Source organism: Cydia pomonella, chromosome 19, assembly GCF_033807575.1.
Source record: "Cydia pomonella isolate Wapato2018A chromosome 19, ilCydPomo1, whole genome shotgun sequence".
NCBI classification, from domain to species: Eukaryota; Metazoa; Arthropoda; class Insecta; order Lepidoptera; family Tortricidae; genus Cydia; species Cydia pomonella.
The window spans coordinates 4,345,044-4,357,689 of NC_084721.1; the positions used below are offsets into that span (position 1 = coordinate 4,345,044).

The following is a 12,646-nucleotide window of genomic DNA, read 5'->3' on the forward strand; positions in this document are numbered from 1 at the left end:
TGTGTATTCTGTAAGCAATACTTACTTACGCTAACGTACATGTAATCATATTCGCTCCGAAAAATAGTCTTCTTCATCATCTATATCAGGTGGTTTGTCTCGGGAAGCGTCTCCAGTTGTGTACCCTGTCTCACAGACTTTACCTCCTTGGTTCTGAACGAGTCCCTGTATACGTTATGTGCAGATGAGCGCTGCCTGCGCAGCTTGCAATGGTAGCTAGCTACATCAGGTCACACTGGAAAGCGTCTCCAACTATGTACCCTATCTAACGGATCAGACCTCCTTTTTCGGAAGTAGTCCCGGTACATGCTGATACGCAGGTTAGCGAGCGCGACGCGCTGGACGATGAGCGCCGCATGCACGGCCTGCAGCGGTGGTCAGCTAGATCAATCACACTGGGAAGTGTATCCAGCTGTGTATCCTATCTCACAGTCAGTTCCTCCTTGTTCCAGAACTAGTCCCGATACATGCTGATGCAAACGAACGAATGAACGAGGGTGCGGAGGGTTAGGGTCGGCAACGCGCACGTAACACCTCCGAAGTTGCAGGTGTACATAGGCTACGAAGACTGCTTACCATCAGGCGGGCCGTTCTTGTTTGCCTCCGACGTAGTATTAAAAAAAACCGCAGGTTAGCGAGCGCGACGCACTTGGCGATGAGCGCTGCCTACGCAGCCTGCAGCAGCACCACGTTTTGTTTCCACACAATAGTCAGCTACATGAGCTATATCAGTCATACTGGTAAGTGTCTCCAGCTGTATATCGTATCTCATGGACAGTACCTCCTTGTTCCTGAACGACTCGCGGTACATGCTGATGCGCAGGTTGGCGAGCGCGACGCGCTTGGCGATAAGCGCTGCTTGCGCAGCCTGCAGCGGCGCTACGTTTTGCTTCATCACAGTGGTCAGCTTGAGCAGATTGCGCCACTTCTCCGGGAGCATATCAAGCTGTACAAAATAGAATACTGATGTAATGTGATTAGTCCAGGGGTCGGTCAAAAAGTGCGGATGACGTCAAACCACTCATAGGATGATTTCAAATAGTATTTTTGATTTTCATAAACAATTATCACTTATCATTTATCAACCTCTTTATTAAACGATATCGCCACTTGAAATGAGTAAGTACGTTTTTGACTGACACATTGTCAATCAGATGAACAATAAATTGACTTCGTTATTGTTTAGCTATTGTATCTTCACGATTATATTTAGCTAAAATTTATATTTACTATATGTATAAGAAAACGCTCTAAAATGTCATCTTTACTCGAATATTGTGGCAATTTTCCGTTTTTGGAGGTACGTGATAAACACGTATACTGCTCTTGCTGTAATCAAGATATACCAACGAAGGTAAGCAATATTAAAAGACATTTGGAGACAACCAAACATGTCGGAAACGTAGAAAAAAAGGGCAAAGTGAATTTTATGATAGCAGCAAACATACCCTGGGTGCAACTACAAAATGAAAACTTCCGTAATTTCATAAAAAAATGCATAAATGTATTATTAATTCCATGGATTTATTTACGATTATTTTGTTACTTCATTAATACTACTTTGTTACTACATGTCACACGGAAGTTTAAATACAAACTCAAACATCATCCTGTGTGCAAGATTACGTCATTTTTACGTCATCCGCACTTTTTGTCCGACCCCTGGGATTACGTCTATTAATAGTCATGCATGTCTTTGTTGTAACTTTTGTTGCGTATGAAATATAGGCATGTACGATTCCCACCGACCGGCTGGAGTCGGCCCGCGTCCGCAATCCGCTCAGATTCCGCCCATTCGGCGGGAATCGTACTTAAAGCAGCCGGTAGAAAAAATAAAGATTGTATTCAAATATAACTATAAATGTACCTACTATTAAATAAGAAATGCCTGAAAAAACCAATGCATGCAAAAGCTATTCGATTAGCAAATTTACTGAGTAATTTGTAGGCATGCACTAATTGCACCATGTTTCTCACCAAAACATCCGCGCGGACCCTGCCGCTAAAGTAAGGATTAGCAGGTAAAGGATTTTGCAATTCCTGTTGTAAGCATGAAGAGAAAACACAATCATCAATTCATAATTTAAAATATTTAGCTAAGGTGCTTAAAGGTACTTACATAAAAAGAGTGGAACCCTGATACCACTGATACCAAAATACTGACCCTTAATATTCATAAAACTTTACAAGCCTCAACTAGTTAATTTATTTTCCCTTTCTTACACTCAAAATGAAAGATTAAGGGTCAGTTGCACCAACCACAGTTAATAGACTGATCAACGTCAGAAACATCACGCAACAATGATCTATTAAAATTCCCATAGGTACAATAAAATTTTGCAAACGCTTTACGGTGACTAGGGTTTGCACGTCGGATCCGGATCCAGATCCGGATAATTTCATAAATTTCGGATCCGGATTGCAAACCCTAAGAGGAGAATCAGACAGCTAACAAACGTAAAGACGGCCAGGCTGGTATACTTTAGTTACTTCCATAGTGTTATGTCGTATGGAATTCTGTTGTGGGGAAAAGCGGCAGACATTCAGACAATATTTGTACTGCAAAAGCGAGCTGTACGTTCCATCTATGGACTGGGCGCTCGAGTATCCCTAAGAGAGAAATTTAAAGATGCAAGCATTCTTACCGTTGCATCTCAATACATACTTGAGAATATTATGTATGTTCGGAAAAACATCAACGAATTCAAGCTTAACAGTGATATCCATAACTATAAGACTAGAAACAAGCATAAACTTGCTGTGCCCGCCCACCGCCTCCGTAAGGTTAGTACGTCTTTCGTCGGGAACTGTACACGTTTTTATAACAAAGTTCCCACTGATATAGTGAATTTGCCTCTTAACAAATTTAAGTCACACGTTAAGAGCTCTTTGTTAAGTAAGGCGTATTATGCTGTGAATGATTTCATAGATGATAAGGATGCCTTTAAGCCAGTAGCTTGATCTTGATAGTATGATAAAAATGTAAGTAATAGTAAGTGTTTTCGTTTTCTTTCTGTGAAATAACCATACTAGCGTCCAGTAGAACTGACACAAGAGAACATCATGTTCTCGTTTGATTGTATTATTTTAGTTTTGGACACTTAGAGACCTTATACACCTCTAAGATTTTATTTTATTTTAAATTTTATTTTATTTTAAATTCAATTTTATTTTAATACCTATTTTAATGATTTGGACACTTAGAGACCTGTACATCTCTAAGTCAATTTAAATTTATAATTTAGTTTTATAGGTAGGCACTCCTTATGAATAATATGTAGTCGCGTTTATGTGGCGCTATGCCGTCTTTAATGTAACTTACAAGCACAAATGTAGTATCTCACAATTTTTTATTATATTTTTATTAATACAACCCGGCAGCTTGAACATGTCATGCTCGCTAAAAAGTCTTTACTTACGGTGGCGTCGTTGATCGGGTCGCCACTTTCCCGAATGAAGGTTGAGGGAGGCGATGGCTGAGATACACGTCATACTCGTGAACGGGTGCTGTTTGTGGAGACCGGTCTGTTTAAGCTTACACGGGGTACAGGTTATGTTAAAGTATGTAACTTTACTTTTGAGTGACATTAACGTGAGACACTCATAGATATAAGAAGTAAGGAGATTTATAACGAAGCATAATTTCAACGAGTCTCGCTGTCTCCAACTGTCCCCCACCACCATCATTAAAGGCGTGGCCAGACAGCCAACTCACGCGCTGTGATTGGCCAAACCGCGCGGTGTAGGAGCCTAGAGCGGCGGCACTAGAGTGAGGACAATTCGATAGAGCTATCGATATTTTACATGTTCTGAACATGACCTTAGAGCTTTGACATTTTTATTTTAAGTAATAATTGCCATAGACTTAATTTTTATTCCTTTAAATTTTTGACCTTATTTACGAGCTAAGAATTTTAAGGTACGTGTAAGGTATATTAGTTGATCCATAAGTTCTCTCACAAAGATTTTTACTGATAAAATGTAATACAAAGCTTTTAATTTAAAAAAAAAAAAACATGTACCATGATGCGAAAGCTTGTTTATGCTTAACTTATCAAATTGGTTTAAATTTTAGGCATTATTTGATGTAATGTTTGTTTAAATTGTTTACTTTGGGATTGTCGTTAGACGCAAGCGCTTCATTAAAAAAATAGTTTCAGTTTATTATAGCATATTTCGTCACCAATTGAAAGCAATTCCAGCATGTTACATAGAGTTATGAAGAACTGCGAAAGCAAGTTATAGTAAATTATATTGTAAGTATAATGCACCATTAAATAAGCTTTTAAATCATATGTACGAATAATAAGGAAAGAGTAATCATAATTATCAGTAAAAATCTTTCTGCTAGAACTTTTGGATCGACTAAGTATAAACACATTTATATTCTATCGTTATATAAATGAGGCGAAGTGTAACTGGAAACATCTTGAAAATGATCCGAACAAATAACACTTTTCTCGCTCGTAAACCAGTTAGGGCCTTCTACCTGTAGCATCTATCCATTTTTCTTTAATACTGGGATTTTTCGGCAAACTGAAAAAAATTGCAATCATGAACATATTTGATTATACCTAGTGCAGTTATTCGAATCGTTGCTAAGAACCTGAATAAAATATACTTATAGGTATAAACTATAATGTTATAAATAAATTGTACTTAATTAAAACAGATTATTTTTTGGCTTACCTATTCGATTTTTAATCCAAATTAATAAGTATTAAATTAACCATTAGGTGCATATAAAATAATTGTAAAATTTTACTTGAAAAATAATTACTTTCATACACACTATATCCAAACATTTTTATCGATAACGCTCAAAGATCAATTATATGCACGAGCACCACTCTACTTCGCGGCGTCAATGAAGGGAGCGGTTGGCGGTCGTACCAAGAAACAATAATGCCCCTGTGAATATCGTTAGCGGTTTAATGCATTGCGCCGTTGCTAAGGACACTACAAATAGTTTTCCATGCCAAAGCGTCAATGTAGGATGCATAGACAAATTGCCACTCGTTTGTATGACAACATGGTCTGACTCAGAAAAATCATATGTCACTGGATTTATTTGTTAAAATGTGTGGTTTTATTGACTAATACGTGAAAAAAAATGTACTCACAAGTGGTATGTAACTCCATGATCCTTATAGTTTTTGGATGCACTCCTATTTCGACACAAAATAACGCTATATTTCGGCATTTCAATAAAATTGACGCGCACATTGTTCAATGACAGCTAATTTGCTACTGTCTTACGGCGGGCCGGTATGGCCACGATGTGGCCATGTCGCGGCGACACGCGCCACGCCTCCGTCAGCCATCTAGTACTTTCTATGATCTGAGGAGACACTTCATTCGGTTCTTGTCTGTTTTATTTTTTTTGTCTTTTAATTATTTATATAAGAATTCAAGCCTTGGCGACCCTCTACATCTCTAAGGATAATTTAATATATTTTATCTCTGACACTTAGAGACTTATACATCTCTAAAGAATTTTAGTATTTTATGGTTTTATTTTTTTATCATAGTTTTTTTTTGTGTAATTTGACATTTAGAGACAGATTTATTGTTTGTAAAAATGGACATGTAAAAGTGCCCCTGTGGCCTATTTGCTGAATAAATGTTTGATATTTGATATTTGATATTTGAATGGTGATAGACGGTTTGGTGCAACCGACCCTAAGACAAACGATTAGATAATTAGGGCATGAAGCGCGTTTATGAATCTTGGATCAGAAGGCTACCCTGAGATTAGTTCAGCTGCAGACGTCACCAGTTGCTCTATTTACTGCATCGTAACAAGGGGCAACAATAATATGTACCTAGCTTATTTTTTAGTAAACAAGTAACCTTATTAAATTATAGAAGCGGGACTAAATCGCGTACTGATGAGTTTTAAATATACCCCCGACGTTTCGAGGATGGCGTTGTCTCCGTGGTCTCGGAGAAGACTGACTAAGTTGATATCAACATCTTCTAGCCACGCGAATTTTTCGAACTACCCGCACTTGGCCTTGTTTATCAGCTTGAACGTTTTGCGCACTAGGGTTTAAGTCCCGTTTCTATAATTTAATAATGTGTAAAAGTCGTAAAAGTTTAAATCAGTGTTTAACAAGTAACCTGTTCATAAATTTCTTCAGGGAAGTCCACCCCGTATTCCTTCAGCGCGTAGATAATGTCACGGAGCGGCTCAAACATGGTGTCGGTGCCAGCATCCACCCTCGCCTTGACTTCATTGAACACTCTCATGACTTGCAGTAATCCTTCGTAATCATCCTCTCCTAACTCTACTGATAACTCCTTCGTAGCGTATGCGATGAATTCTTGTAGCTCGTTTAAACTGTCAACAATATCATGATGAACTTTTCAAATATTTCATGCGAGAGTAAATATTACTAGATAGTCATAGAGGTAGAATTAAGTAAAACTTAGCACTTGTTCTAAGAAACCGAGTCTAGAAATTTGCTTTGATTACAAAAAGATCTTTGTAATGTACTATTGACTGTTCAACACTTCTGAATGCTTAATACAAACATTGCACATACTATTTCATTGAAAATCTTATCCTGTTACAATAAAAACACATTTCACAATGACACATACCTATAGTTTAAGAAATATCACCTGGTTTGAACGTGGTCTTTCAAGTTCTGTTTGTACATGTTGCTCCACTTGCAGATGATGTTCATTAAAGCTTGGTTGAGCAGTTTGAGGTCGAGCTCCAGCCAACCATTGCACAGGTAACTGCGCGGCAGTGCCGCCACCTCGTCATACATTGCGTTGAATTTGTCAATCTGTAAATAGGTAGGAAACGGGACTTAATCGCAAACACTTAGTTACTTTTATCATTTGGCCAGACGCTTCGAACGTGACATTTTATGTTTGTGGTCACTGGCAGACTGACGAGGATTGTATCAAAGTCTTCTATCTGCGCGTGTTTTGCGAACTACCCACGCTTGATATTGGTTATTCACTTGTACGCTAGGGCTGCGATTAAGTTCCGTTTCAGTTTTGCTCCTCGTCATGTCCACCGCTCCCTCTTTTTTCGGTTTTTTGGTGCGAGTCATAGGGCCGGCAATATGAGCGCGAGCACGCGCGGGTGGCCGGCCATACAATCGCGCACGTGGACGTAATTCGCTATACTAAAAATACACTCTCCCACAGTTTCTACGTTCATTGCGTTCCACATATGTAAGTGCGGGGCGTCGCAATTAAATAAGCGAGTAGTGTGTGGCCAGAGAGGGCAACATCGCGGCAACGCGAGGAGCAGACCAAGGAGCAGAGCGAGGAGCAGCTATATATATATATATATATATCCCCAGCACAGTATACTGTGCTGATACCCCCAGCACACATATAGGTATAAGTACGTGACTAGTGACTAAAAGTACGTGAGTTCAAACCTTAGAAATAACTATAGTTCACACTTTAGTGACAGTTTAAGTTCAACAAATTGAGCTGAAGACTCTCACCTCGTGTTGGTAATTTTTCAGTTTAGGTTTAGTTTCTGGCGGAGGCGTGCCGTTCTCGTACACGTACTTATCGAACTCCTCCGGTGGAATCACACGGCCATACTGCAAGAAGCCTGCCAGCACTTCTTGTCTATCCTCTAGCCATAGAGGTGTGTATTTTTCGTATTTCTAGACCAAAAATAGATACTTAATTTATAATTAACATATCTAAGATAATCTCTTATCACGTAGACTGGGGAAAAAATATATTTAAATAAATTTAAGTGATATTTATATTAGAAAGGAAGTGAAGCTAATGCTTAAACATTTGTGTCGTTTCCAAGCAAAAAGTCTCGCTTTGTCGGTTGCCAAAAGGACGCTTTAACAGGTTATTTGTATAAAGATACAAGCAAATTTCGTTCTTATTGTAAGTGACTAAGTGGGACTTTTGACGAGACTTCGACATATTTTATAATGCAATGGTATAAACATCAAATTTACGCCTCGTGCCAATAATCTGACGGCTCCTGTGCTGCCTCCTACAGTTCATGCACGCTCCCTATAGGTATCAAATTGACAAAAACACGAAATATTTTGCTCACCGATGCGTATGTCACGATATCATTAATGGCATTTTCAATCCGCTTAAGAATATCATGGTACTGGTCAATCAGAGCATCTTCTCCCGCTATGTCATCTACAATAGCAAAAGCAAATATTTTTTGAACAATAATTTGGCAACTAAAACTATTAGTAGCTCTGTGAGCTGTTGATCTCGCGATAGGATTGATAAGCTTAAAACATGTACAATCAAAAAATACTTAAGTACTTCGTTGAGATGATTATCACAGCCTACTCACAAGTGTCATAGACCCCTATATGTGGCACTTAAGTCGTTTATGCCAATTTCTACCATTTTGAACATTTTCCAGAAAACAAAACGACAGAAAAATTATATGTAACTACTGAACCTGCTCACAACATTTCACGAAAACCGGTTGAGAATTGCGACCTGTAAATGAGAATATCCGGAGTCCGGACATACGAAAACAGTTAACCCGAGTCAAACGCAAACGCTTCGGTCAATAACACAGATATTTATTTGAATGAGACATCACCTTCATAGGAAGCGATTGGTACGATTGGGTCGATTCTAGGGAACAGAGTGGCCTGAAGGAACATGTCTTTCATCATTTCTCTTAGTGTATCGTAGAGACCATCTTCGTCTTCCAATTCTAACGATGGCGAGAAATATATATCTAGAACAAAACACATTCCGTAAGTACAACATTCTATTCTTAAATTGAAACGAATTATTTAAAAAAATATGATGACGACTGGATACTTTTGATGATATTTCACCTGGATCTCTCAATTCTGCTGTGACTCTCATAAATGCGACTTGCGGCCCCTTTTCCAAATCCGTGTTGATTTCAAAAAGATCAATGCTACTTTTGATTGCTTTCATAATTTGTTTTGACACCTAAAAAAATAATGTTTAAAGTTTATAAATAAATAGGTACTGATTATCAATACCCCTGAAAATTCTGTATAAGAAAACAATAGAAAACTGGCCAAGAGCATGTCGGGCCACGCTCAGTGCAGGGTTCCGTAGTTACCCTTCTGTCACAATAGGCTGCCTTGAACGGGGGCTATTAGTAAATATCATGTACATTACAAGCAAAAGGGAGTACCTTCGCAGCGCTTTGCACGTCTCTTTACTAAGAAGTAAGTCTTTTTACTAAGAAATGTTCGACTTAGTTTTCATAGAATGTATTTATTTTGCTTTATCTTAACGATTTTTTTCATATTTTTGGACCCATGGTTCAAAAGTTAGCAGGGGGCATTTTTTTCGGTGCGATTATTTCCGAATGGTTGTTCAAGACCATTATTCGTTTTTTTTTTCATCCCCAAAACTTTTATCTCCACTTTGCGTGTAGGGAAGGTACCCTAAATTTTTTTGTTATTAGCAGTTTTTAATTTAACACTGTCGCCATGATTGATTTATGCATCCATGCCAAATAGGGAGTATTACTGCAATGTTCTGCCACCAGAGTGCAGCTCTATCGTACATCCTAAGCCATAGAGTAACTTGTACATACTGCGCCTTAAACTGTTTTTTGACAAGTTTTCACAAATAATTTGTTGCGAATAATATATGAAATTGATAAGACAAAAAATAAAAGTACGTTATCTGCTTCTCTGTCGTTCGAATATGCAAGAGTGATAGAGAGGCAGATAAAGAAATTTCGATTTTCGTATTTCGCAGTAGACCCTCTGAATGTCCCCCTGCGTCTGAGTTTTGCGTAATATTCCTTAATGCCGCTTTCTAGCACTAACACAGACGGACATGGCGAAACTATAAGGGTTCCTATTCCTAGTTAACGTAGTTAACATGATTTTGCAGGGTATCTTATTTTGTTAAAAGCGCATCGATATTTACCAAAGTATCAACGTATTCCACATATGCGGGCCAACGTGCAGCCCTAAAGTTCTCCTCTTCGATCTCTTTCTTTTCAAGTTCAATATCTGCTAATTCCTCTGGGTCCGTTATTTCTTCTTCCTCCTCGGCCGGGGAATCCACTCCCTCTTCACCTGTTTTTTTTTTGTTATTCAATATTATATTTCACAAATTGACGTCTAAATTGAAATACTAAAGTGTCGTTCCGAAAATTTCGTAATTTTCTAACATGTTTGTAGAACATCCTTTACTTATTGTTTAATTTTCCACAACTGTTCAAGAATTCCCTAATTTTTCTAAGCTTACCGAAAATAGCGCATCTGTTTAACTTTAGCTGTTATATAATCATTGGTAAGAAACTAATCAGTAGTACTGATTCAGTACTAAGGCCCACGAATACCCGTTCTGCTGTGTTGTGACTGAAATATAGTTCTTAAGTTTTTAATGTCTACGGAGATATAGTTTATACCAGCATCGCGTCGCGCTTGCCGCTCAGCTCTTTCCGCTTCCTTAGCCTCCCTCTTTGCCCTCCTGATCGCCCTCCTTTCCTGCTTAATCGCTTCCGCTTCCGCTTTCTCCGCTTCTCTCTCTTCTCTCGCGATCCGCTTCGCTTCCCGCCTGTCTGCGATCTCTCTAAGCTTCGCTGCACGAGCTGCCCTCTCCTCGTCATCCATGGTAGCTTCGTCTACTTCTTCCAATTCTTCTTCTTCGTCAAGTGACTGTTATGTTTAGGAAAATTTAAAAATAAATAAATATTATAGGACATTATGACACAAATTGACTAAGTCCCATGGTAAGCTCAATAGGGCTTGTGTTGTGGGTACCAGGATTCGAACCCGAGACCATCGGCTGCATAGGCAGGGTCACTACCCACTAGGCTAGACCAGTCGTCAAAGCAGTTGTACCTAAACTAGGAACCGGAAAACTCTCATTTGTTTTTTTTTTTCGATAGCTACTGTTTCACGGTATCGTTTCCGAACTGATGAGGCTTGTATAAACTATTCAGTCAAATAAAATACCCTATCCAATACCCCTTTATTCGGAACCGGTTCCGGTCCCTGACCTAAGCTTTTGTTTTCGGAACCGAATACAATTTTATTTTACAAATTACCTCTGTATCTTCCTTAATATTGAAGAACAACTTGTAATTGGTGGCCAAGATATTTCGGAATTCCTCGTAGCTCTGAAGTATTCTGTTTCGTCTGAAATTTATTCAAAATAATGCAATGTGTATAATTAACCGTTTAAAAATAATTAACAGTCACACTTTCAGCGAGAACAATTTCTGCAAAAGTCAATTGCATCCCACTTGTTTGATAGGATAACAATAACTTCTGTAGGTGTTCACATTATATTAAGGGTAGATTGATAATACCTGGCCACAAATCTCGGATGCTTCTCAGACACAGCCAACAGTTCCCCTTTGACTTTGATCCTGGACCTGTTTTCCTTGCGGCTGCACGCTTGCGGGGCACATCGCCCCAGGCTGCGATGTTCCTGATCCCAACTTACATCCTGTTCTCTAGGTGATATATCTATATTGTATAAGGATAGAATGAGAATACCTGGCAACAAATCTGGGATGCCTCTCCGACACAGTTCCCCTTTGAAGTTGACCCTGTACCTGTTTTCCTTGCGGTTATAATGAGGCACGTCGCCCCAGCGATGTTCTTGAACCCATCCTACATTCTCTTTCTCCTGTAGATATTTCACATCGTATGATCATAGATTAAAATTACCTGGCCACAAATCTCGGATGCCTCTCAGACACAGCCAACAGTTCCCCTTTGACGTTAATCCTGGACCTGTTTTCCTTGCGACTATAAAGAGGCACGTCGCCCCAGGCTGCAATGTTCTTGAGCCCGTTCTTCATATTGTTCTGAGCCCTGAGCACTCGCTCTTGGAGCGTGTTGATGGCTGAGTACACTTCTGCCATCCACTCAGTAACTGTTACAATAAGACTTTCGTTTTTAAGTATTTTAAGAGCAATAATAAAAAATATATACCTAGCTTGTTTTATGTACTTGCGTTTCGTTTTAAAGGTAAGTTTAGTAAAGTCTCGTATCCATTAGAGCAGCTCCAGGCCGAGCAGCATCGGCTCGAAGCAAACAGCCTTGTTTGTTTGAGACTGCTCGCTCTGAGGCATAGGCTAGAGGCACGTTACGAATCAAGCTGAGGCGTGTCATCATGCACGGCGCGAAATTGAGCTCCTTTGAGCACGGAAAAAACCGACAAAATATGTCACGCGGCGACGTTTTTGCCTGCCGCAGCGTGCCTTAGGTTGAGGCAGCGTCTCGGCGCTCGGAGCGCGGCAGTCGCTCGACCCAAAGCGGCTTATGATGTTTATAAAGAGCTATTTCAAAATAAAAAAATATGGACAGCAGCTCTCCGTGACGATTACTCGGCGTTTTCTGTATTATTGTATAATGATAGGTTGCAGTTTTATTTTGAAGACTTACAGTCATCATTCCAAGTGTACTCTTCAACGCCACGGCCTAGAAGAGCGTCGATGGCCGATATCTCCTTCTCTATTAGAGCCACTTCTGTCTCGTGACTGCCTTCTCGAATTGCGTTATACCACGATATCGCCCGGTTAAGACGATTCAGATCATACTAAAGCAATAACGAAATAATTTATTTATTTAAACTTTAGTAAGTAGAAATGGCGGACTAAAACCCAAATTAATGGATTTTATTTTAAATTATCTGCACCAGGTGCGAGCTACCTAAT

The 12,646-nt window shown here is 39.2% G+C and overlaps 1 protein-coding gene across 2 annotated transcripts in view; it reads right to left on the bottom strand.

The window, feature by feature from the left end:
- LOC133528195 (dynein beta chain, ciliary-like) overlaps positions 1 to 12,646 on the bottom strand; it is a 62,002-nt gene that overhangs the window by 38,670 nt on the left and 10,686 nt on the right. The window contains exons 16-27 of one of the 2 annotated variants that reach the window (XM_061865459.1): positions 12,375 to 12,528; positions 11,655 to 11,862; positions 11,027 to 11,117; positions 10,385 to 10,634; positions 9,898 to 10,049; positions 8,817 to 8,937; positions 8,573 to 8,713; positions 8,057 to 8,151; positions 7,476 to 7,643; positions 6,628 to 6,797; positions 6,124 to 6,343; positions 782 to 946 (exon numbers count right to left, since the gene is read on the bottom strand). In XM_061865459.1, coding sequence (XP_061721443.1) covers positions 782 to 946; positions 6,124 to 6,343; positions 6,628 to 6,797; positions 7,476 to 7,643; positions 8,057 to 8,151; positions 8,573 to 8,713; positions 8,817 to 8,937; positions 9,898 to 10,049; positions 10,385 to 10,634; positions 11,027 to 11,117; positions 11,655 to 11,862; positions 12,375 to 12,528 — 1,935 coding nt within the window. The other variant, XM_061865460.1, reaches the window with a different exon arrangement.